The sequence below is a fragment of the Solanum verrucosum genome, unplaced genomic scaffold (genome assembly GCF_900185275.1).
Source record: "Solanum verrucosum unplaced genomic scaffold, falcon-dt-bn FXZP01000137.1, whole genome shotgun sequence".
NCBI lineage: Eukaryota > Viridiplantae > Streptophyta > Magnoliopsida > Solanales > Solanaceae > Solanum > Solanum verrucosum.
The window spans coordinates 1,422,431-1,448,677 of NW_026020405.1; the positions used below are offsets into that span (position 1 = coordinate 1,422,431).

Sequence of the window (26,247 nt, forward strand, 5' to 3'; positions counted from 1 at the left end):
GAACACCAGTTAACATTATCTAGGAAGCATTTGGGTGACACTCTGAAAGCTCTCAAACTTTGTTGATGTTACAAAAGGATTTACAGATTGCACCCCATTCTTCCCCGCGGAGGATGATTTCTGCAGACTACCATAACTTGATCGTTTCGAGCTATGTGGTCTATAAACTCCTGGTTCAGTTAACGACTTCTCGTTGAGGTTGACTTCCTTAGACAACATCTCAATCACTTGTTTCATATTAGGTCTTTGGGTAGGTGCTGATTGTGTGCAAAAGAGAGCAACTTTGATGAACCGCAGTAATTCAGTTTCTGGATACTCTGTTAGCTCTGGATCAATGATTTCCAGAAGCTGTCCTTCTTCTCTTAGCTTCCATACCTGCAACGCGTAAACTTTCAAAATGCTGATTACTGATGAATCTTGAAGATCATAAAGCTGAAAGTATAATCCTACCCATTCCACCAGAACCAAGAGATCCACTCCAAATGCCGATTTACTACTGCTTCTTCCACTTATGATTTCAAGTACAAGAACTCCAAAGCTATAGACATCAGCCTTTTTCGTGAGTTGTCCAAACAAGGCATACTCCGGAGCAAGATAACCTCTGCACATCAGAATACCTTACTGAGACGAGACAGGAGAGGAATATCGAATGTTATGAAACTGAAATTCAATGTAACTACTCACATTGTTCCTGCTACTCGCGTACTTAGATGAGTGACATTTTCAGGAAAAAGCTTAGCCAGACCAAAATCTCCAATTTTAGGATGAAGGTTTTCATCTATAAGGATATTACTAGCCTTAATATCTCGATGAACAATCGGTGGTGAGGCTTCTTCATGAAGAAATGCTAAACCAGATGCTGTACCTAAACATATAGCAACTCTCTGAGGCCAATTCAGGGCAACGCGCTTACCATTAGAACCTGAAATAACAATTTTAACCCGTCCAGATTCAGTCCAATCTGCTCATTTAACATTCCTAACTTCAACTATGACATGTTCATTTGGTTCAAAATAAGTTTTTTTTTAAAACTGATCTATGAGAACATTACCTAGTAAAGCACTGGCAAGGCTGTTATTCTTCAAGTATTCATATATCAACATTCTATTGCCACTCTCCACACAACAACCAATCAACTGAACAAGATTTGGATGTTGGGTATTTGAAATCATATTAATCTCTGTTAAGAATTCTTTAGTCCCTTGTTTTGACTCAGCAGAGAGACATTTAATGGCAACACAAGTTCCATCTCTCAAAACTCCCTACATTTAAAGAAAAAAGTTGCACAAGTACAAAGAGTGGAAATATATAAAAGATTTAACCTATATATATTGGTAGTGTAAAATATTTTTACATTATTAATGTAGCAGGTAATCTACCTTATTTAATTTAATTTTTATGATGGTGGTGTTTGTATCAGCTTATGTATACCTCGACTATTCCACCAAAGATTAGTTACATTGGAAGGAATCTATCTAGGCTGCAGTACCCTTTTTGGGCCTCCATTGAGATTTGAACCTAAAAATCTCATTATTCCCCATCCCACTTCATTGATCATTAGGCTGCATTTATTACATGCTCTCATTTTTCTACTCACTAGCAATCCCACTTCGACTGATTTAAATTATTATAGTTATCTTTTAGGTGACTTCTTCTAAATTTTGAACGTATAGATGTTAAACTCAGTACTTAATAACTAGCATCCACAAGGACCATTAAAAGGCATGACACCATAAACAAGAGATGATTACCTTATAGACAACTCCAAAACCACCACCTCCTATTTTGTTAGATGGATGGAAGTGACCTGTTGCTGATCTCAATGAGTTATAGGAAAAAACCCTCACATTGTTGGTCGTGAACTCTACACAATGAAAAACACAAAAAGAAAATGAAAATTATGTGAAGTACTTCTCAAATTAGGATGGACTACAAAAAGTAGAGCAGAAGCGTCAAATCTTTAAATTTTTTGGATTCTGAATTTTATAAGAACGATTTGTTTTAAGCATGTAATTGAGAAAACAGAAATAAGAGTTATGAGTGTACTTACCTTGGATTTGAGTCTCTCTATTGTTTTTGTATGATTGCAAAACTCCAAAGCAATTCCAACCCATTGCTCAAATATTCAAAATTTTAACTTTGTAGCACCTAATATTTCTGCAAATTAATGAAAAGGAAATACGAAAAAAATAAATAATCAACTACTATAAAATCTACTTAGACAAATGGGAAAAACATGAAAATTTAGATAATAATCTATACGTACATGATTTCTTGTTGTGATTGAAAATCAAAAGCCATTATAGTTGAAATAAAAGCATGCCGGACGCTAGCTATATACAACTTTTTAGTTGAGTAGAGATATAACTTTGTACTTTATAATAAATGCTATAATTAAATGTATTTATAGTACCATCTTGCAAGAGAGGGAGTTATTATTATACACAAAATAAAATAGGATTAGAGGGGTTGGCCAAGGTGCACAAATGAAGCCGCCATTGAGGTTTGACTTTTTTATTTATTCAGTGTCTGATATTTATATTGAAGTTTGATTAATTTAAATTTGCATCGTATATTTTTTATTTAAAAGATGTTCTCCCTATTTTTTTTTTATATTCAACGTTCAAAACTAAAATTTCTGATTTAGAGAGAGAACAACGGTTGCACCATATTCTTGATGTGTGAGGTTGACTTTGTTTCATTTTGTGTCTTTCTTTTTTTTTGGCTTTAATTTCATTTCAATATGTTTATGAAACTAGTGTCACTTTTATTTTATTTTTTCATTTTATTTTTAGTGATAGCTTATAAGGAATAGCATCATGACATATTTAATAAATCACAATTGAAAGATAGTATTGAACACCTTTAGTATCAAATAATAAGATCCTTAAAAAATCTCTTTATATTTTTGAACTTATTGATTTTAAAAAGTCCTTGCAGCCTTCAATTCGATTTTTAAAAAAGGTTGGGAAACATTCTTTCTAATTTCATTTAAGAAAGAAGTTCTTTTAATTAAATTAAAACACATAAAATAAAACGAGAGTAAAATATTCAGGAAAAGAAGTATATTTCTCTATCTTGTTATTGACCATCTTTATTAGGATTCCTTGCTATATCTAAGAGATAAAAAGCCTTAGATTTGGTCAACCTAAACAAGTCATTTTCAACCACTAGCTTATTTTATGCGCCTCTTGTGATGTTTGGTGGCAGGAAATAATTATTAATACCTAATAATCATGAAAATGTCAAAGCACAAAGGTAACACCTTTTTCATTTTTTATTTCTAAGAAATAAATATAATTCTCATCCTAATTTAATACTCCTATCACATAGTACTATCCTTATTTTGATTTTTCAATTTCATCAATGTAATATTCATTTATACAAACCATAAAATAAATAGGTCAAATTAATATTTTAAACAATGTATCCAATAAAAAATATGATTACATAAAATAAAAGCGAAAGAAGCATTCAAAGGAAGAACATGCAAAGATGGTAACGACAGTTAAATTTTCAGCCATAATTAAGAATGTGTTTCGGATGCGATTTTCAATTTTTAAAATATTTTCTAAAAACATTTTTCTAGAAAAATAAGTTTTTTGAATATGAGAAAAATGACTTCCGTAATGATATTAGGAAAAATAAATTGAATAAGTGACATTATTCCAATGCTTCCCAGTTCCCACCCACCTAATGACATTATGTCATGGAAATTCAATAACTTATATATATGATTTTTTTTTTATTTATACTCTATTTCCATTACATGATATTAGAGGAAAGGGATTTAGTTGGACCCCTTATACTTCTCTCTTCGCCTTGCTAATTTTTAGCTGTAATATAAATTTTAACTTTTTTGATGTACATTCTAACTTAACTATTATTCAGATTTCTATCATTCAATATTTCCCAGAGCAAATAAATAAGAATAGTGTAAAGGGAACTTGAACTTGAGTACATTTTATTCATGAGGTGATAACTTCACTTATTGTAGGATTGTTCTTTTATATGAATTTATATAATTTTTTAATTACACAGGGAAGGTATGTAACTTATAATGATGATAAATAAAATGATTCAATTAGTCATCATATTCATAGACAGCGTAATTAAGTAAAATGATTCAATATTATCTGTTTCTTCGGATGATATGATATGATATGATGGTCAATCATTTGCTTAGCAAAAGAGTGAAAATTAAGTAGCTAATTGGTATTCATGACAATATATATAATCATCCATTGAGAAATTACTTAAAAAGGATAACATTCATAAATTAAAGTACATGTTTATGCCTTGAGTTTACTCACTCAACATTCAAAGAGAAGTTGAAATAGATAGATAGATAGACAGGATACTAGCTAGTGATGATCATTTACAGGGCGGCAATGGAGCACCACACAAGCATTTGTTGTGAAAATACTCATATATCTCAAATCTCTGCATATTCTCACCCTTTGGAATCTTGCCACAAAGTCTATTATAACTCACATTCAAGAGTTGCCACGGATTCTTCGACATGATTTTTGGAAGACTCCCATAAATCTTGTTATGATTTAAATCCAACCTCCATAATCTCTTCCCAAATGTCAACTTTGACATGTCAAATTCAAACTTATTCCTATCCAAAAGCATTTGAAATGTATTCTTTTCTTTACCAAACAAAAATGAAACATCCCCTTCAAGCATGTTCCTTGACAAGTCAATTGTCTCAATACTCAAGCCAGCAAATGAAGTTGGGACAATCCCTGTAAGTTGGTTATGTCCAAGGTAAATATACGTTAGATTTGGAGCTAACTTGCTAAAAAACTCCGGGATTGGTCCACTAAGTTTGTTTCTGTCTAATCCTAAAAACTCCAAGTGTGGAAGTTGAGATAGCGAAGGTGGGATAGTTCCAACAAGCTTATTATACGACAAGTTAATGTACGTTAAGCTTTTCAACCTACTAAGAACTTCAGGTACAGGTCCAGAAATGTTTGTTTGACTAATTCTGAAGAATTCGAGATTAGTGAGTTTAACGATTGTTGATGGAATTGGACCGGTGAGATTACGTACATTGTGGATACTGAATGTTGTAAGGTATGTAAGGTCTCCGATGGCGGGGGAGAGGTATCCGGCCATATCCATTTTGGTGAAGGCGATGACGTTAATACGATTGGTTTTTTCATCACATTTGATAGTAGGTCCGTACCAATCAGTACAACAATCAGTTTTGGGATCCCAATTACCCAAGTCATCAGGATTGCCTAGACCTTTTTTGAATTCTAGGAGGGCTTTTTTGTCATTTGGATGGCATCTTTCAGATGAAGAGAGTTGAGAAAGAAACAAGAGAGAAAAAGAAAGAATGGAAACTAGAGAGGAGGGATTCATTTTATGAAAAAGATAGTGTGAGATTTTGAGTGTTTGGTTAGTAGTATTTATAGGATGATGATATTTGTGCTTTCTAGTAGTATATATATTTGGTTGTCCCCACTCTCTCCTCTATTTAAAAAAAAAAATTCTTTCATTTCGGAGAAAGAAACCACACTATTTCAATACTGTTAGTCATTTTTTATTAACCTAATCTTTTACTGTTAACGGATTGATTTGATCCACAATTTGTCTCTTCAACTTTTGAAGAGGTCATATAGATGGAAATTCTCTTTCGTCTAGGTAGAGAGGAGGGAATGGAAGACAGAGATAGAGACATAGCTTCCTTCTTGCTTTTCATCATTTCAATAAGGCTTATTTGATGTGAGAATTCCCTTTTAGCATAATTTGGAGTGTGTAATTCGAATATTGTTGAGTTTTCAATACAGATTTCAAACATCGAATAAAATGTCATTATTTTAAAATAAAAATAAAAAAAGGGTAGGCGTTTTAAAAAAATGAGCTGTCAAACACGAAAAAAATGAATTCATTTGAGTGTACGATTAGTCTTTATCAACTTACTGTGGATATAGTGGACATAAAGCTCTTGGGTCTTATTTGTTCATACATTTAATGATGTGAATTTGAATTATTGTTATGAAATGTATTTATTTATGTTAAGATTTAAATAAGATCTAAATAATAAAAACCTTATTTATACAATGCCAAAGTCATCTGCGGCCCCCTAAAGTTGTCCGCATAATTCATTTAGACACTTCAACTAGGACTAGTACCTATTGAACACTTTAACCTTAAGAAATTTATATCTATTGGACACAAAATGAAAATAAGTTGAAAAGCAAAATCGCGTGTAGCTCAAACGCAAATACATAACAGGTGTACCAATGAAACAATGACACGTGGCAGTTGAATTCAATTTTTAAAAAATTCTATTTAAATAATCCAAGAAGAATTTTAAGTAAATAAAAATAGTTTTTTTAATTAACTCCCCCACCCTGTCGTCTTCTTCTTCAACTGGTTTCCCTTCCCGTCGGCGTTGGCATGCAAATAATCGTCTCCTCACTCTTTCATCGGCATCGGCAACACCTCCTATCCATTGCCTTCATCTTCTTTCGATTAATAAATATTATCACAGTTACAAAAAACAATTAAATTTTGATCGGAAAAAAATTGATTCAATTTACTTTCATCAGAATAAATGGAGCTTTCACCAAAATATTAGAAATATGAAAAAAGAGGAAAAAACAGAAAAATAATTGAAGAGGATGAGAGAAAGAGAGAGTTGGAGGGGTGGATGGCATGGGAGGTAAGTACAAACATCCTAGGAAGAAGACGCTTTTTTTAATTGTTAGTTTTTTATTTTATTTTATTTCTTTATTAATTAATGTCAATGATAATAAAGCAAATGAGTGTACTTTTTCAGGAAAAAAAAAAAGGAAAATATCATTTGTTGGTATCTATATGCGCTTATGGAAGGTGGAGAACACGTTTTTTGCCACATCAGTATTTTGTGCTTAATAGATACACAATTTAAATACTTTTGGTGTTCAATAGGTATTAGCTCTAGTTGAGGTGTTTAAATAAATTATGAGGACAACTTTAAGGGGTCGCAGACGACGTTGGCCTTTATACAATAAACATAACACTTAAGCCCACATAGAATGGAGAAAAAGTGGGTCTAAGAATAGATGAGAGTTTGAGGAGACTAAATTTATTATTATTTCCTACATTAAATTTGATAATCAATGGGTTTAAATATCAATCCCCAATAAGTATTTCTTTTGTTATGCTAGTAACTTTTTTATTTTTAGTTATTTTTATTTGGCTCTATCTTGATAGAGCAAGTATTTCTTCTATTATACTAGGTAACTTTTTCATTTTTAGTTGTATTATTGGCTTTATCTTGATAGAGTTCATTTTATTTTAATCATTCATGTTTTATGTCTTATTGATCTTCTTATATTTTCATGAGTAGAATTTTGTGATAATGCATGATTGACAATTAAATTGAGATAGTTATAATTTCGTACACGTAATTAAATACATTTTGCTCATCAATTCATTTGAAACTTTTGGGATGATAATTTTACTGCACCATTTTATTTGTAGAATATATTTTATTTTCTTCATTGATTCATTTTTAAAATCCTAAAAATTTACATCAAATAACTAACTATTTATCTTCAAAGTGTATCTTGATTAATAGGTAAAAGAGCTAACACAAATATTGCAAAAAAATTAAGGACAAAATAACTAAGGAGAGAGAGAATAATGGGAAAAATGAACTAAAAATCCAACAACTTGCAATGTCACAAGTTTCTCATTTTCATTTTTTAAAGGCAGAATGACCTGAGAGACCTTTGTACTTGACTCTGTTTGTCAGTTGAACCCTCATATTCATCACTTTGCCAACTAGACCCTTAAATCCATATGAACACACCATTTTAAGCCCCTTTCTCCTCCGGTCAGTGTATATATGTTCCACTTAATTTTACAAAGACATACAATAATCATTCTTCACGCTCCAAAATAATCAGATCTCTATCACCTAGCCGTCTGTAAATTACCCCTCCCCAATCCCCCAATAGCTTCTCTTCATATATTTTTATCACAAAGACTGAAACAACTACTTCTAGAAAATAATTTCTGAAATACTTCTTGCAAACATATTAAAGATTGTAAAAGATTTCTTTTCTTTTAATTAGTTTTAGTCTCAATTTTTTCTGTTTACGCTCCTTTAACGAGTGAGATCACACGTTTGTTCCACCTCAACTATTAAGTTGCCACATAGGATTGATCAATGGTCAAAGGGATTTAAAATATTGTGTTTCATTGAGTTTAAATGTTCAATTGACAAAGTCATAGAAGGGTCTAGTTGACAATTTGAGCCAAGTATAAGAGTCTCTCAGGTCATTCCGCCTTTAAATTACATTGAAATCAATTATTATTAATTTAGGCAAAATATTATAATATGAAATAATTTTAAACACAAGCACCTTAAAGTTATCTGACATAATATTTTATGGGTAACTATTTCACCATATACAAATTTCATCACTATTATTATTATTATTATTGTAGATAATTCCGACAATATAATCATTTCAAAAAATATAAATTACTATGGAGTATTATTACTATTATATTATTACTACATGAAAAAAACGTTTATTTTTAATTTAACATATTTGAAGGGTGTCGGTAGTGCTTTTTCTTTTTCTTTTTTTTAGAAACATAATGATGAGACTTGCTTTGATGGCCACTTGCAATTAAAATGCATGTTTCAATACTCACTTTATTTTCATTTTAAAATATTACTCCCTGTCAGTGACACTTTTCAGATTTCGAAATTTAACGAGTGTATCTTTGACTATAAATTTTTCATAAATCTTTTAAACATTTTGAATTATCAATTATTTTGACTATAAGTTTTTCATAAATCTTTTAAACATTTTGAATTATCAATTAAAATGTATGTTTCAATACTTAATTTTCATTTTAAAATATTACTCCATCCGTCAGTGACACTTTTCAGATTTCGAAATTCAACGAGTGTATCTTTGACTATAGGTTTTTCATAAATCTTTTAAACATTTTGAATTATCAAATATTGTGACTTATAGTATTTTTTACATAGTTTACAAATATATAAATTTCATTTCAATAAAATTGAAAATTTCATGCGCAAATCATGAAATTTTTGGTCAAACTTAAATTGTTTTGACTCTCAAAAATGAAAAATATCACATAAATTAAAACAGAAGAAGTAATACCTTTTAATTTAAACTCCAAATGCTATTTTCTTTTTCAAATATCAGCAAGGAATAGTAGTAAAGTTGAAATATCTCATCTTACGTTGGACTTAGGGTCCCTCTATTGTCTTTGTATGATTGCTAAACTCCATGCGAAAATTGCTAAACTCCAAAGCAACTCTAACCCGCTGACATGAATTGTGGTGCAGTTAGGGATGTTAAAAATAAACTCAATTATAGGTCACTCGTCCAAAATTTTAATGGTTGGACTTAGAATAATTTGAATTGGATTCAATCTCAACCACTTTAAGTTTTAATCCATTTTAAGAAAATCTTTAATTGAGACCAATTTAATCTCTAATTTCAATCCATTTTAAGACTCTTTATTTGCATTGATGTAATGTATATATTAAAGGTATGAATTACTCTCTATTTTATATCTTTTAGGATTTATCTATCAATTTGTAACTTCTTCTTTTTAAATTTTCTTGAGTTGAAATTCAAATTGTGGTTATAAAAGTTAAATAACAATATGTTAAAATTATAGAGATTAAGCGAGTCGAATTGGGTGGGTCATGACCCAATCCATTTGATATCAAAGTAAACTTGGGCGGGTCAAGACCCAACCCAATTTCTATTTCAACTCATTTTAACATTTCCAATTTCAATTCCACCTGTCCATTTGACACACTTAGGTGCAGTGGTGAGACTGCTTAACCCTTAACCAGAGATTTTGGGTTCGAGCCCTAGATATGGAGAAAATCATGTTGGAAGCGCCACCCTAAATGGGCCTTGCAATATGTGATCCGGATTTAATTAGGCTTCAATGTGGACTCCAAACACCGGGTAGAAAATCAAAAAAAAAAAAAAGCAACTCTAATCCATTGCTCAAATAATTATATTAGGATTTGTTTGACGATGAGAATTTTGTACTTATTTTGAATTTTTATTTTATTTGAAAAATCACGATTTAATTATAAAAATTTTAAATATAACTTAAAGTTGTATTTGAAATTTATAAAACATCCAAAATTCCATTTCACTTTTATAAATTTTTCTTTTCTAATATCCTAATTTTTAAAATTTTATATAATAACCTTTTTTAAGTTAAATTTCATGTTTAAATTTATATTCCATATTTGTATAAAAAATACTTTCAAACTCTAAATACTTTTGCAAAAAATATGATCTAACATAATTATAACCTTGAAACTAAATAAAATTCATGGGCAAACGCCTGTCAAACTTTTTCGCATTCTAGTCCCCTCTCTCCATAAGTATCAACTGTATATGAAATCTAATAACCAAATAGGGAAAACTTGAAAATTTAGACACTAATATATAGAAAATTTAGTCCCTTATCCTACATTTTTCCAGTTAGCTGATTCGATAAAAAATAATTATAACCTTGAAACTAAATAAAATTCATGGGCAAACGCCTGCCAAACTTTTTCGCATTCTAATCCCCTCTCTCCATAAGAATTAACTGTATATGAAATCTAATAGCCAAATAGGGAAAACTTGAAAATTTAGACACTAATATATAGAAAATTTAGTCCCTTGTCCTACATTTTTTCAGTGAGCTGATTCGATAAAAAATAATTGAGAATATTATGTTTTATAATAAAAAAATTCTAATTGATTTACGATAAGAAAAACCTTTATTTTTAATCACAGCCCTTTTGAACTTCCCTTTCTTTTTCCTCATGTTTAAAAACTTCCCTATCCCACTTATTTTTTGGTAGTCTTTAATAAAGACTTTGTAGACAAAGTTTGGAAATTTAAGCCACATATAAGTAAAAGGTTTTGAAAAAAATTTGACTCTACTTTGGAGAAAATGAGCTGTTTTTTATATGTAGAAATATATGGAATATTATCATCAACTTGCCTGTCATTGCATTTTCAAAGTAATTCAATAGATACCATAAAAAACAATTTTGTTGGAATAAAGCTATATATCACTCAGTACTTAAATTTGAGAAACTTACTTTATGAAATGGACATGACACTTTAGGTCATTAATCTTACATCAAAATGAGAAAGAGAAGTATTTTGTAAGTCAGAGCTCAAGAACTTAAGTTTTTTCCATTATAATTACAAGAAAAGTTTAATCTTTGCTAGTACATGCATAGCACAAGAAATGCCACTACTATTGCAAAGGATCCCTGAAAAATAAATCCACATGCAATTTTTCAATGTAGGAGTTTCAAGAACAAACAAGATCAAATAATCAAACCACACAGCAAGAATAAATATCATAACAAGTCCTACGGGTCAGCGAGGAGACGATAGTTCTCTCTCACAACCAAAGTTATCATCTTCAGGTTCACTCCAATTTATGTTATTAGAGCTATTGTTCATACTTGGTTCTGAACTAGCATTGCTGCTCGTGGCAAGGGGCGAGTCAGAAACACTACCTGTCTTGTTCTTTGTTGAGCTAGACCGGATACTGTTTGCTGAAGAAGCTGAGACACGTGTCAGGACTGGGCGTAAGGTTCCATTAACACTTCGTCTTATATCCTGTTCATAACAAGTCCATATAAATGTAAATGTAGGAAATAGAATGTGTTACAATGCAGGTATGCTCGAGACTTTCTAAACAAGTTCACTTCTGAATTTGAATGTTTATGGAATTGAATGAATGAGCATTTAGAAGTTATGTATGTACCATGTGCCGTAGAGCCATATCCAAAGACTTTTTGGAGAATGATCTTCCGAAGCCTGAATTTTCTCGGGATAAAGATTTCTTGGAGGAATTTTCATGAGATAGATTATCATCTTGCTTTGGAGGAGCTAATTTCCTCATGTTTACCACCCTTTCAACCATCTGTGTGCCGATCAACACAGGGTTCACGTCATCTTTTTCAATACCATAGCCCCTACTCTTGGAAAGCAGAGCGGTTGCATTGCTCAAAATAGTAGCTGTTGTTGCTCGTCCCCTAGAAGGAGAGCATGATTTCCGTCTGGGTTTTCCATTAGCAGTAGAGTGTCGAGCACCAGGTCCAGTTGGTCTTCCCCTAGATGCAGATGCAGGCCTTTTAGGCACCAATGTCTTAGAAATGACAGAACAATCACGCAAAAGACTTGGTGTCTCCAAGGGTTTCAATGGCCTAGACTTCACAGTTGGAGAGGTACCCCGAGATGGTGCAGTTTTTTTCAGTGTCGTGGAACCCGTTTTTGTCGATGAAGAAGATCGAGAACCAGAAACTGATACAATAGGAATGGACGATGCAGCTGATGGTCGACGAGTTGGTGTCGCTGACCTTGACGCTGACTTGGAAGCAGCTGGTTTGGATCTACCGGTTGGGGTAGAAGAGCGTGGAGCAGCTCTTGTTGGAGTTGAGGATCTTGCTGTGGAAGCAACAGGCTTAGCAGAAGGCAACGTCACTCTTGAAGTAGGAGTAGAAGCTCTTGAGGGCTTGGATGAAGAACTACGAGGACATCCAGTAGGCGTTGATGACCTGGTGGAAGTTGCCTTTTTCCCCCCTGACGAAGAAGGCCTTCCATTTCCAGCAGAAGAGCTTTTGCTTCTGGACATATCTGGCTGTCCCGTTGAATGGAGCCCTTCCAGTGAATTTGCAGGCTGCAACATCTAGCAGTTAAGACTAACATATTGTTTTGCAATCCAACTCAAAATAACTGTAAAAGTGTGATAATAGAGAAAATAGAGAATTTCTTCAACCGGAAACATCACTATTAGCATTTAGTGGCAAAATTTAGTATACATCAAAATAAATGAAACAGCATGCTAAATATAGAAGATAGAGAATTTCTTCAACTGAACAGCATTCAGGGGTACTAAAATGAGTATATTATCGTATAAGCATTCAATGGAACTTTAATGAGTATATTGTACCTGAACTATGTCCTGCTCAATGCTTATTTTAGGTTCAGGAGCAACTGTACTTGAATCCATCTTAATTTTACAGTCTTGACCAGTTGAACTAGAATTTGTCACAATTTGGTACACTGGAATATTCTGTTCTTCCACCTCTGGTAATGGATTTGAAGGAGTCTGAGGAGGTGAAAGGAGCCTGAAAACCAAATTAGCAGATAAAGTATTGATGTGTAATGGCAGAACCATCACGCAGCACTGTATTTTCATGAAACTAGGAATATACAATTTAACGTATGTGCTCGATTGATCTCTAAAAGCAATACTTAATCAATCAGACTGTAAGACTTGGAAAATGAAGCAGAATCAATTTTCTGTCTAAGGAAGTGCATAAGCTTAAATGTTTGTTCCTACAGTGCAAAAAATAAATGTGCATAATTTTGCTCAGTCTTGACGTATGTGCTTGTTTGTTCTGCTTTCATTCATATTGTCCCTAGTATGAGATGATAAACCTTAGAATGCTAGTAGAGCAACATCTCTGGTTAGCCACAACTAGGAGATCTATTTAGACCAGGTTCGGATTTAGCAATGACTATAAAGCTACTTTTTGCGGTGAAAAGTCCCTATGAAAGTCAAAAACTTTTATAGTTCATTACAAAAGTTCAACAGAAAGATACATTTCACAGAGTTAAAGAAAGAAGAGGACAGCACTCAACACCTTAAATCTGTACTATAACAGTAACATTCATCCGATAGGCCAAGAAAGCATCACTCATATACGCTTTTACATTAAAAAGATATATACACTATTAATTAGTATATCCTTTGAAATATTTGACTATCCGTGCTCCAAAAAAATATAAAATTGAAGGTCACTAACATGATGCTGCTCGAACCAAAAATTACCTCATAAAACCTTCTTAGATTCTCTTTTTAGCTTTTCTTTTTTGATAACTAACCTGCTTAGAGTCCAATGAACTGAACAAGGGTGAAAGTAAAATGCTATACAACTTCCTCAAATCAAAATCGCTACCACCCCACGACACACTAGTCATTTCGAAGAACAAGGGTGAAAGTAAAATGCTATAACAACTTCCTCAAAACAAAATCGCTAACACCTCACGACACAATAGTCATTTTGAACTCCCAAATAAAATGTCACTTACATACCGTCTGTCCATAAACTATAAGAGGCTGCACAAGCTATTCAGTTGCTTCTTTTTTATCAAAACAATAGATAATAAGCAACGCGTCAAAGTAGAAGAAAAAATACACTAACAAAATGAGTTCATCCCTAGGCCAGCACAGAAATGTTATAGTAGTAAATACCAGTCATAGTCATTCTTGTCATTCTCAGAGTTTAAAAGATAATCTTGATTAGCAGGCTTTGTTGATGTCCCATTTGATAACGAAGAGAAGTCAACCTCTGAGCCTGCAATTAATAAAAATGCCAACTTTATACATATACAACAATTGAAAAACAAAGAAAACTTCCAAAGCCAGACTCCAAAAAGCCAAAGTTGGCTGTACTCTAGATTTAGAATTAAAGATCATGCATTTAATAACAATATGTTAAAGTGGGGATGGAAAGAACCACCAAATGGCAAGACTACATTTATTTTATATTCTATTTCTGGGAAAATATTGCTACAAATTGACAATGCTGGAAAAAAACATCTAAAATATCAATACCTAATTGCTGATCCAATTCCTCAGAGTTACATTTAGCAAGTTGATCATTCATGTCCTTTTCGCTACGTCGCATCTCAAGAAACATTGCAAGATCTTCATCTACCTCCTTCATCACCATTCCTAAAGTCCTTTCTTGTGGCCTACATTGCACTGATGTCTGCATACCAGAAATCCAATCTTTTAACAAATCAAAATCAAATCTTTACAAAATAAAAAAAAATACCCATTTTAAGAAACCACTAAAGGATCTACTTCTAAATGAAAAATATACAACATAGATTCAGAAAATAAGCAAAACCCATAAATTTAAATGCCTAATAAACCCCCATTTCTCCCTTAAACACACATTTCTTCAACCAAGTAACAACAAAAAATCTTCAAGACAGATCATTGGATCTGACTTGAAAAATGAACACAAATGACAAAAGACCATCCATCTAGATTAACATAAAGTTCACTTCTTTACTATCAAAAACATTCAAATGTTCTACACTTACTCACTAACACCCTCATAAAAATAAGTTTATCAAGATTCAAGAACCATACATAAACATTGCACCAGAAAAAAAAGAGAGACTAAAACAAAAGAAAAACAGTCAATCTCACAAATCATTAGATATACTTACAGCCATGTCACAAAAATATAGCTAGAAGTTGAATTAATGGATTCAATGAAAAACAAAAAATAAAAAGTGTGTGTGTGTGTGGGGGGGGGGGGGGGCAGCTTGTATAAGTTGAAAATGTCAGATGGTGAGAGCAAGAAATGTGGGGGATTTAAAGAGGGTTAAAAAAAAAACTTTAGAACAAGAATGAAATCAAAGTGATTTGTTGAATTCTCCTTTGATAAGCAAGTCATACAGTGTGTTTTCTTATGTGATGTGCACAAGAAAACACAAAACTCAGGGAGAGAAATAGAGTTTGAAATTAATACATTTTTCTATTGCCATCAATTCCCTAATATGCCCCACCAATCTGGTTTAATTTACTTATTTGCCCTTATTTGTTTTTGTTCAAAATTCAAATTTATAATAATAAAGTATAGATTTTGAATTTTTATTATTGTCCATAATTGTTATGATATGCTCGAATTTTTTTTAAAAAATTGCATCGAATCCATTTTAGATCATAAAAAATGTATTAGTTTGAGCTGAGGATCTTTCGGAAACAACATCGCTATTTCAGAGAGGTAATGATAATACTTACATATACGTTTACTACCCTCCTTGCAATTATTATTGTTGTAAGAATGAATTAGTTTTAGACTCTATAACAATATTTTTGAAGAAATCAAACAATATAGCATAATTGAATTGATTAAACAAAAACAACAAAACTCATATTTATACTAACTCTTTTATTTATTTGTGATTATTCCTACTAGAAGTGACCAATTCAAATTCAAAAGTATTTGCCACCTTTAATGTTAGTAAACAACTTTCTTAATTGATATGTCGCTTTCTTTTTTTAATCTTAAGTGGAAATTTGTATTACCAAAATTTTAATAAGATCAAAAGATTACTAAAATTTGTTGCTTGGCAAAATGGTTAGGATATCTATGAATGGCATGAAAAATCTCAAGTATATAGTAAGTTTTAAGTATGGTCAAATATGTAACTAAATTAATGTTCGTCAATAAACTTATATAGGAGGATTAAAACATTATTCTCTCAAAAAGAGGTCGTTTTGCATTTACTACACAATATTTTTGTCATTTGAAATGATATCTACTTTTTATATGCCAAGGTTTTGTTAAATATGCATTCCGAATCATATTTAGAGTGAGTTGATCTATAATGTAACGTTTATTTAAAATTATTGTACCGTGTGATTTTTTTAGGTTATGCTTTAGATATATTTATGTTGATTCGGTAAATTGAATTTCACTTGTATAAGTAATTCGGTGAATTATATTTTTTGTAAATAAGTTTAGCCCATAATCTAACGGGACGACACTTAAATAATTACTTAAAAAAAGTTATTTGTACAAAGTACTCTCAATTGAACTTATTACTTCTTGATTTTTATTATATATATATATATATATATATATATATATTTGTGTATCAACCATATGTAGTTCCAAACATATGAAATGAGGAACTTATGATGTGTGAACTTTTTGCCAAAATTAAGGAAGACATATGTATTATATTAGGTGCATAATAAGAGGATCATTTCATAATCATATGCTAAACTTTTTGTATCTAAGTCATTTTTCAAAGTGAATAAAGAGCATTTGTCAATATCTTTTAGTTTGTGGGGTATCCATTTATTCCATTGCACATGTTTGGGACAGAGGCTTCATACTTTATATAATAAGCAAAATTTTGATTTATTTCATTTCATTACACAATTTTATCTCTTTTCCTTTTTGTTCTTTTGTTCTTTTAGCCTATGCCATTTTTTTCTACCTCTTAATACTCTTTTTGTCTTTAAAAAATCCTTTTCTTGTTATACTCCTACCAAACAATTGGAAAATTATACACAAGTTTATTCTAATCCCATCAAAATCAACAAGGTGTTTCAACGGGTCGATTGGATTTTTAGTTTTTTTTTAAAAAAAATGATTTTAGTTTTGCGTCATTTTACGAGATATTTTTATTTTTACATATAAGACAGTTGAACATAACTCACGAGAGATCTTACACGGTTACTTCACTACTAAAGATCACTATTTTTCTCACTGAAAAATGTTCACGAACTATTTTCATAGATATTTTGATTGAATCATTAAGAACAAAAAAAATATATTTTTTTCCGTTAAACATTTTTTCAGTGAGTTGATTATGAAGAAATAAGTGGTAAAATCATGTTCTATAACACAAATTTCTTATTAATTCGCAGTGAAAAAATAATTCAAATGGTAAAGAATTATATATATGTATTCATCTACACGGTCTTAGCAGGAAGTCCAAATGAAATAGACTAATTATTATCATCGGGATATTCGTATATATATTGTATTAAATATTATTTAGTATATCAGCAAAATATAAACAACGTAAAAATGAATTATTGTCAATTAATAAGAAGGAAATTTGTTAAAATCTTGCCTAGTATCAATGATACAAAAACAAATAAAACAAATCTCATGTAGCAATTCTTAAAGGTCTAAATATCAAAATCAGCAGCACTGAAAAAGCAAAAAACAAAAGGTTTATTTTACTGATTGTCACTTTTTTTTGGTGTGTGTGGGGTGGGGGGTTCAAGGGAGTGATTTGAATTTAAACAAAGTTTAGTAGCACGATGTTGACATGATGAATATAATTAATAACGTAAACAAATAAACCACACACATGTATTAAATTAAATTATAAGAAATGCGTACAAGTTAAAGAATAAACAGATGTCACAAGGTCATTAATATTTTTTTTTTGTAGATTACAAGTTTAGGCATATTATTCACACACTTTGACTAACTTTATTTGGTTGTGGTTACGCATCTTAGATTATTAAGTGTATTTATTTATATTAATATTTATTTATTTGAATAGATCTTGAATAAAATCTTTAATATTATTAAAAAGATATATGTGAATAATTTGCATCACCATTCTATTCATAATAACCGGTCATCATCATTAACTCTCTTTTTTCATTATAACTATCACTATATTACCATCATCAACTACAAATTATCAACCATCTTTGTCATCACAATCATTGACGACTATCGCGGTTGTCAATCACTATTGACAATCGCTACCACACCAACCACATCCATTATTATAATTATGGAATTGTGATGGTTGATGATAATGCTAGTTATGATGGTTGGTAGTATGGATAGAACGAAGTGGTTGCAGTGGTAGTGGAGTGGCGGCGACGATAATAACGATGATATCAGTTGATATAATTATAATGATGGAGATGATATATTATAGTAGATGTGGTTAGTATTAGTGTTGTGTTAATGATTGACAAAGGTAATATTGATTGTAATTGCAAATGTGTTAGTGATAGTGATTGACGATTGTGATAGCAATGGTGATTAACAGAGGATAGAAGTAATTTTTAACGAAAAATATTCGACTAAGCTCCGCTCCTCTCCCGTTAACAATGTGTTCTTTTAACTGTTTAACACATAAAAAAAGGATAGAGGAATAGAATAAGACAGTCATATTATTGATGTGAAGAATATTTTGGAAAGGTGCACAAGGCCCTAGACTTAAACATGGGCTGTTTTGTGTATTTTATTTTTTAAAAATTCATAAATAAACGTGGTTGGGTATTTTCAGTCTATGAAGTGTGGGCCAGAAAATATTTTGGGCCCATTTTATGGGCCTAATGGGCCGGATTGTTTTTTATTAGATGGTGATTGGTGGGGACCTGTTTGCATTTTTCATGAAAAAACATTTTGAGACCAAAAATCCATTGATGAAGTAAGATAATATATTATTAAATTAGATATAAATATATATGTACTTTTTCTTAGTTATCAAACACAACAAGATTATATATTTATAGCATATCTAAAGAAAAGGCCAATGTGAACAGTTAGGAGTGTCTATGACTTTTTTAAAATAATGAAACATTAAATTTTTAGCCTTGAAAGTATGAATTTGATTAACATAAGAAAACTAAATGATTAATTCATGTTCATAGGTCAATTTAACTAACCAAAATAAATTAATATATGTTCATTTATTGAAAACTTGACTACAATAGAACACTAAATAAGGGATATAATGGTAAACTTATCTAATGTCTTAAGGGACGTAAACTCTAAATATGGTGAAATAGGAACGGAGGGAACATCTTGTAAAACAAAATTGAAAACTAATAATCATGAAAATCTATAGGTATTTTTGAAATTCTCATTCGCGCATATGTTGGATAGGAACATAATACTCCATCCGTTTCACAAAGAATGACCTCCTTTCCTTTTTAGTCAGTTTAAAAAAGAATGACCTCTTTCCTTTTTTGGTAACATTTTACTTTTTGCTTTCCACGTGACATGTTTAAGACCACAAGATTAAGGGCAATTTTGTACATTTGACATAACATTAATTTAGGACCACAAGATTCAAAAGTCTTCTTTATTTACTTAAACTCCGTGCCAAGTCAAACCAGGTCATTCTTTATGAAACGGAGGGAGTACTTAACAAAAATACTTTGTTTTAACTAAGTTTGAGTATTCTTTATTTAAACAAGGTGTTTAGTTTATATTTTGTTCACTTTCACATTTTATGTTTAAAATTGGGTGTTAAGGTTCTCCTATCTAGATGTTAGAGTAGGTTCAGCCGACTCCATGGTTTGAATTGTGATACGTGTAGGCAAAAAAGTAAGTCAAAATAAACTAATTTGACAAGTGTCACTTCTTAATTGGATACTATACAATTAATTGATCATAAATACATATCATAATGAGTTTTAATATGTTTTTCTGCTAAGTAAATAGAAGTGATCAGTTTACAGATTTTGTAGGAGATACATTTCGTTGAGGAATTAGGTGAAAATATAAGAAAGATCATATAATAACAGTATTGTCCAAGTTAGACGAACTTCTTTTCTTTGGAAAAAGATAAAATATCAGATTTCTATCAATGGTAGTCAAAGACTACAAGAGCAATTTGAGATGGAAAAACCAGAGAGACTAAAAGTATAGTAATTGATCATTCGAAATGCAAAACTTGTCTATATAAGCTACTTGCATCTGTACTAAAAGCAATTATAGATTGCTTGTGTTGAGAGGATGTACAATTGTAATAAATCTTTGATTCTAAATGATAATGAATGGTGAAGCAGAAGGTTAGTCAAGGTTCATCGGTATCACTTCCTCCGAGCTGAGCATCTTGAAGTATTGAATAGTTGCTTCCATCTGGACCCAAGATCTTAAACCTACTTAGCAAAAAGAACCAAAATAACTCAATAGGTGTTTGGACAATGTTTGGTTGAAAGCTGGAAAAAAAATTACTTCAAGTTGAAGTCGTAAACAAGTATTTGGATGATCAGGTTGTGTACATGACTACTTGCAAATATTGACTCTCAAAATCATTATTATTTGCTAACTGCAGATAATAAGTGAAATATTGTGTATGTCTAAAAGTCTTGATGTATGATCAGACACCAAAAGTAAGGTAAAAGAAACACTACAATACCTCTCAAGGATGAACCTCCCTTCCTTGTACTTTTGGTCTTTCTCTTGCGCAGCTTCCTGAAATTATTCAGTCGATATTGGTATAGCATATCAATATGATAACTAGAGCAGAGACAAAAAAAGTCGAAGACTATTGCAGAGTCAGGAAATAGTAGATAGGAGACTTACATATTTCCACCCCACAATAGAGCCACATCCTACACAGAATATGTCAACAACAGTGTGCATTCCAGTCAGCATCACCCGCTCTTCTTTTTCTCCAAGAGTAACATTCACACTGCAATGCCAGTAAACGAGTAAAACATAATATACACTCTTGCAAGTGGAAAACATGTTATAGGATACAGTGACTAGCCACATTTTCTGCCATTCCGCAATACATACTTCAAGAAATGAGTTTGGCTTTCTATTTGAGACAGGATAAGAAATTCTATTACTTCAAACATTGAAGCAAAATCCCAGCAGAAAGAAGTAATAATTAAAGTAATAGGGGAAATATTTATACAAATTTATAGGAATTTAGTTTCCCAAAGTTAATCTCAACCTTCAAGGCCCCTCCCTGCATTAGCATTAATAGAGTTAGAAAATCCATCTGAAATAGTAGGTTATATTGAACACTTACACTTTATCAAAGAGGTAAGCCTTCCCATGCCTGCATTGAAATGACTGGAGAAAAGGGTGAAGGGCAGAATTAGGATACATGCCTGAGGTCGTATACAGATAATCCACGCCAGAAAGAATCATAGTACAATCTAAGTTACCAATTTCAAAAAGAATCATAGTACAATCTAAGTTACCAATTTCAAAAAGAATCATAGTACAATCTAGCCAGTTTCCAAATAGTAGCATGAAGACAACATATACCAGAATCCAGCAATAGTACTACTCACAACAATTATATATCATACATAAGAATACAGAAATGGTACCATTTAGGAATAATTCACTAGATAGCCTAATCTGAAACAACAACAAGCAATTAACCAACCTTGGCACACAGCAAATCTAGTCAACTCCACCTGAGGCTGAGTGGTAATGCTTTTATATGAAATAGCAGATTGCTCTACTTGTAAACAGAGAAAAAGAAAGAGAGAAAGAGGTTGGTATGTCTAATGAAGGATATTGAGTCTCATTGGACAGATATACTGAAAGTAAGGTCATATTTCATTCATCATGTACAGTGTATTATAGATTTAACTTTTAACAACAGATTTCCAGATTGATCCTTTATTTAGTCGTTACATCTTGTACACATCAGTCAGAGATTTGCATTGGTCTGCCTACTATGGTACATCTGAAGAAGTTGCTAATAGCAAGAATACAACAACATATCTAGTGAAATCCCATAAGTGGAATATGGGGAGGCTACAGAGGCTGTTTCTGAAATACCCCTGGCTAGTGCAGTAAAAATCCAAGTTAAAAGAAGAAGAAAACTTAGCAACTAATAAGGAAAGCAATGCAGAGCCTACAAGAAAGGAACAATAACAACAACAAAATAGTACGATAACCAAAAAACGAAAACAACCGATGACGATAGGTATCAAAAGTAAAAACTACAAGAATACGACTAGTACTGCGACAAACACCAACAAGCCTAACCCTCGAAAGGCAAGACAACACTCCACTACCTACTGCCTACTAACTTTCTACCCTAATATTCGACCTCCACACCCTCCTATCTAAGGTCATGTACCAGGTAATCTGAAGTTGCGCCATGACCTTAGATATGCTGGACATACTACAACAAGCACCCAACATCCAATTCAAACCAATTTTTTTTAAGGATACAGAACAAGGAAAGAATCATATAGCAGTACTATAAAACATATTCTCTAACAATTAGTAACAAACTGAAAGTCCAGATCACAACCCCCATAGTACAAACTATGGCATATTAATGTGCAAACACTCATGATTCTTGACAAAAAAACACAGCAAAATATTAACTGTCAATTTATAGTATGACAGAAAAATTAGTTATTTATAGGAAGCAACAATCTGCAGCAAACTTATGTCAGACAACCTAGTGTAGGAGAAAACAAATCTTCAGCAGGCCTCATTAAGATTACGTTCATTTCGGACATTATCAAGCCCGACATATCCAAACAGACTAACTAAACTCAGAGCCAGAATTTCAATCATTGAAAGTTTTAGTTCCAAACTTCAGAAAAAACATTAAACAAGACATCAGTCCAAATTTGACACCGCAAAACAGACTTCATATAGGCCACCCAGCTTCCTCTTGCATAGTTTGCATCTTCCATAATGCTTGTTCTACATAAAAGAAATCCAGCTGAATACCATTCATTTTCATCTATCAATTCAGAGTTTGAGAAAGGTATACAAATAGCATGCATATTACAAGTTTTTGGAATTCAAAAGTAAATAATGCCTCCAATCCATCTAATATGGATGTACAGTACTTGAGTGGGTATAAAATTTAAGTTATCAATTGGACTTCATAGTAGAGAAAGATATCAGCTTGGTAGAGAAAACATCACTCAAACTTTAATACTAGAGTAGGTAAATGAATTTGAATGATGAAAATTGTAACCTTATCAACAACAATTGCAAAGTCGTGTAGACTGTAGAATAATATTATTAGATGGTGTCAAACAATTTGGACATAACAAAAGAAGTGCCAGGTAAATTTGGACAACAGGGATAGCCTACTAGGATTAAGACAATTAATATCCACACTAAGCTGAGATAAGGTACAGAAACGTTAGTACGATAAAGGATTTGGTAAAAACACACAATAAAAGAAAAGGAGGCACGAAGTACACAATTTCAGAAACCAAACAGATGATGGAGAAACCAGAAAGATGGATGATCATTTCTCCACGAAGCTGACACCATGCCATAAGAGAAAAATCAGGACCCTTGTGTATGTCTTAGTAGCTTGACTACAGATATTTTGCCACTTGCGAGCAAATTGAAACAATAATTTTATGAACCACCTGTAAAGGTATTTAGACAGAATACTTCCTTCTAAAACTAGACTGAAGGATATCTCAGAAGACAGGAAATAAAAGAGTTAATGAAACTGCAGGCAAGAAACATCACTGCATGATTAAGAATTTATGACATCCCTTTCACTAGAAAGCAATAAAACTTTGCTAGATGGAACATAATCTTGAGAAGGGATTAGTCCAATCTTGCACCATCCTCAAGCAGCTAGTTATAAGTCAAGGCACTAGGACGTAACAACAGTGGGAGCAGTTAGATATAGTAGACAGGTGAACTAAAGAAGTATTCAAGCACTCCCGAAAAAATGAATGCTACTGAGAGGACATGGATGAGTGCGGCAATTATAACTGCTCCCTGCACTCTAGACACCTAAATATCTCAGAAGTTCATGAACTAAGTCCTTAATGACTGCTGTTTCACACCCTCTGCCTCCATATAATCCACAGGTTAAACAAATAAGAGCGCCTGCTACCTATCAATCTTAACCATGTTTAGCTACCCGTTTCCCCCAGTCCACACCCTGTGACCTGTTCAGACACTGAGAGTTCCAAGGGGGAAGATATACTAAGTTAGAAAATTAACTTCTTTCTCCATTTGCAACCATGTACCAAGTTTCATGCAGCTACATTAGTCCTTGTACAACATATTAGTTAGTCCAAAACCCGGATAAAGAGGACAATTTCTTCTAGCAGAAAAGTAACAATTCAACTGTCACACATAAACCAACCAAATGTTGCAAAAATGAAAAACTCCGCCTATGTACAAAGTATAGTACTATAGTTTAGCATTGAGTATTGCCCAACAAATTGTTTACCAATGACCCAAAAATACGAACTTTCTACTTATGTTGAATTATAATCAAATAAATTTAACAACCGGATAAAAGAGGAAGATTATAGTAGGTTGATGGTTGGGTAAAATCAAACAACAATAAAGATGAAAATTATCTGAAAATTATAGGATTGAAATAGTCGACCCCAACTAATTTGGCATTAAGACTCGAAGCCTAACTCCGCCCCTGAAGGCTATCATGCTATATATAATATAAATAACAACAACATACCCAAATAGAACCCTTGGCTCAAGTTCGCAAATTAAAGTAGTTATGTTATAGATATAAATAAACAGAAGATGAATATAAAAAAGATAAAAGAGAGACCTTAGACATAATGTGATCAGCAAGACCAAAATGAGTTTTACAGTACTTGCAGCTATAGATGTTTCCTTCAAGAGTGATTACAAAAAGCCTACCCATCCTCTTCGATCAAACTAAAACCCCTTCAAAATAAACAAAGTTAGTGTCAGCAAAATCAAGAAAAACCCAACAATTGATCAAAATAAGAGTAACCCATTGCAGAAAAACACAAAAGAGAGCAACCCAATTGATATTACCTTTTGCAGCAGAGAAGAAAGTAATCGACCGGAATTGTTGAGCCAAGTGTTATGCATCTATTTATACATGCGAAAAAAAAACTTTTCATAAAACCCAATACGAATTTAACTCTTTTTTTCTTTTTCTTTGCAATTTGTTATTTGCATGATTATATTTACACTTCCGCCCCTCGTCGTTTCATATTACTCTTTCTTCTTCTTTTTCTTCTTTTTAGGGGCAAAGACTATATATTCATATTAAAAAAAGGAAAGTGTCTAGCATAAATCGAGATATTAGCAGTATTTATTACTTCTTCCGTTCTTTTTTAGTTATCATGTTTTTTTAGAGTCAAACGATATCAACTTTGATTAATATTTTTAAAATGTACTTTTTAATCATATTGATATGAAAAAATTGCTACTTATAGTAATTTTCATATAGTTTTTGAAATCTAATTTTTTATTTTAAAATATCAAATTAATATAATCTAATTTAACTTCTTTAAAACATAACATGGCAACAAAAAAACCCAGAGTGAATAACTAATTTAGTGTAAGCATTTTGCATGTGCGTCTTATATCAATCAATAAGATTTAGTGCTTTAAATAGATTATATTTAAAGCTAAGTAATGGGGGAAATATGAATGTGAATTAAGAGTGTGCAAATAAATACACTCTTATTCACATTACTTCTTTAGGATAAAACAGAAAGATAACGCGTAATTCATAAACAAATAAATACATGCACTTTAATCATATTTTGTAGTCCTTTTCAATTTCTAAAAAGAGGATAATTAAATAAAGATTCATACTTTACGCACCTCATGAGCACAAGAAAAACGCAAGTATTTGTGATTTGGTCGGAGGCCATCAATTTTAATTTGCACATAATTTTTTTGAAATAAAAGGAAAGTAACATTAATAGAAAATGAATATTTTTCCAACAAGAAAAATCAGACAAATTAACAAATTCTAGCCTCCTTATATAATATTCATACGAGTTTTTTTTTTTGTAAACAAACATTAATAAAGTTACGTAAAAAGATCAAAATTGCCCTTAAACTATGCGAAATAGACCATTAGTACGCTCCACTACATGTTGGATAAAAGAAGCCCCAATACTATCTCAAGAGACAGCAAATACCCTTTAGAA

The 26,247-nt window shown here is 31.8% G+C and overlaps 6 protein-coding genes across 7 annotated transcripts in view; 1 reads left to right on the forward strand and 5 right to left on the reverse strand.

The window, feature by feature from the left end:
- Positions 1-26,247, forward strand: part of LOC125840365 (high mobility group B protein 1-like) — a 285,818-nt gene that overhangs the window by 217,646 nt on the left and 41,925 nt on the right. The gene's annotated exons all lie outside the window — the stretch shown is intronic.
- Positions 1-26,247, reverse strand: part of LOC125840355 (chlorophyll synthase, chloroplastic) — a 132,222-nt gene that overhangs the window by 30,137 nt on the left and 75,838 nt on the right. The gene's annotated exons all lie outside the window — the stretch shown is intronic.
- On the reverse strand, positions 11-2,137 carry LOC125840354 (putative serine/threonine-protein kinase). Its single transcript, XM_049519316.1, has 6 exons — positions 2,051-2,137; positions 1,752-1,864; positions 1,052-1,262; positions 685-922; positions 451-601; positions 11-375 (listed from the first exon to the last, which is right to left on the reverse strand). The coding sequence occupies exons 1-6, from the start codon at positions 2,112-2,114 to the stop codon at positions 16-18; spliced, it is 1,137 nt and encodes a 378-aa protein (XP_049375273.1). The 5' UTR covers positions 2,115-2,137; the 3' UTR covers positions 11-15.
- On the reverse strand, positions 4,364-5,379 carry LOC125840373 (polygalacturonase inhibitor-like). Its single transcript, XM_049519339.1, has one exon. The coding sequence runs from the start codon at positions 5,371-5,373 to the stop codon at positions 4,375-4,377; it is 999 nt and encodes a 332-aa protein (XP_049375296.1). The 5' UTR covers positions 5,374-5,379; the 3' UTR covers positions 4,364-4,374.
- LOC125840342 (endochitinase A) lies at positions 11,200-15,110 on the reverse strand. Its single transcript, XM_049519304.1, has 5 exons — positions 14,653-15,110; positions 14,290-14,392; positions 12,982-13,159; positions 11,794-12,708; positions 11,200-11,645 (listed from the first exon to the last, which is right to left on the reverse strand). The coding sequence occupies exons 1-5, from the start codon at positions 14,813-14,815 to the stop codon at positions 11,400-11,402; spliced, it is 1,605 nt and encodes a 534-aa protein (XP_049375261.1). The 5' UTR covers positions 14,816-15,110; the 3' UTR covers positions 11,200-11,399.
- On the reverse strand, positions 20,264-25,140 carry LOC125840374 (protein yippee-like). Its single transcript, XM_049519340.1, has 6 exons — positions 25,115-25,140; positions 24,882-25,000; positions 21,375-21,418; positions 20,921-21,029; positions 20,754-20,809; positions 20,264-20,493 (listed from the first exon to the last, which is right to left on the reverse strand). The coding sequence occupies exons 2-6, from the start codon at positions 24,975-24,977 to the stop codon at positions 20,409-20,411; spliced, it is 390 nt and encodes a 129-aa protein (XP_049375297.1). The 5' UTR covers positions 24,978-25,000; positions 25,115-25,140; the 3' UTR covers positions 20,264-20,408.

Coding starts and splice junctions, on each gene's coding strand:
- LOC125840354 (XM_049519316.1), bottom strand. CDS start 2,114: ATGGGTTGGAATTGCTTTGGAGTTTTGCAATCATACAAAAACAATAGA. Junction 923..1,051: donor CCTTGCCAGTGCTTTACTAG/GTAATGTTCTCA, acceptor TTGTTATTTCAG/GTTCTAATGGTAAGCGCGTT. Junction 376..450: donor TCTTGGTTCTGGTGGAATGG/GTAGGATTATAC, acceptor TACGCGTTGCAG/GTATGGAAGCTAAGAGAAGA.
- LOC125840373 (XM_049519339.1), bottom strand. CDS start 5,373: ATGAATCCCTCCTCTCTAGTTTCCATTCTTTCTTTTTCTCTCTTGTTT.
- LOC125840374 (XM_049519340.1), bottom strand. CDS start 24,977: ATGGGTAGGCTTTTTGTAATCACTCTTGAAGGAAACATCTATAGCTGC. Junction 21,419..24,881: donor CTGATCACATTATGTCTAAG/GTCTCTCTTTTA, acceptor CCTTTTCTCCAG/TCATTTCAATGCAGGCATGG. Junction 21,030..21,374: donor GCTTACCTCTTTGATAAAGT/GTAAGTGTTCAA, acceptor CTGGCATTGCAG/TGTGAATGTTACTCTTGGAG.
- LOC125840342 (XM_049519304.1), bottom strand. CDS start 14,815: ATGCAGACATCAGTGCAATGTAGGCCACAAGAAAGGACTTTAGGAATG. Junction 13,160..14,289: donor GACAAGAATGACTATGACTG/GTATTTACTACT, acceptor TTTGGTTTTCAG/GCTCCTTTCACCTCCTCAGA. Junction 12,709..12,981: donor TTGAGCAGGACATAGTTCAG/GTACAATATACT, acceptor TAGATGTTGCAG/CCTGCAAATTCACTGGAAGG.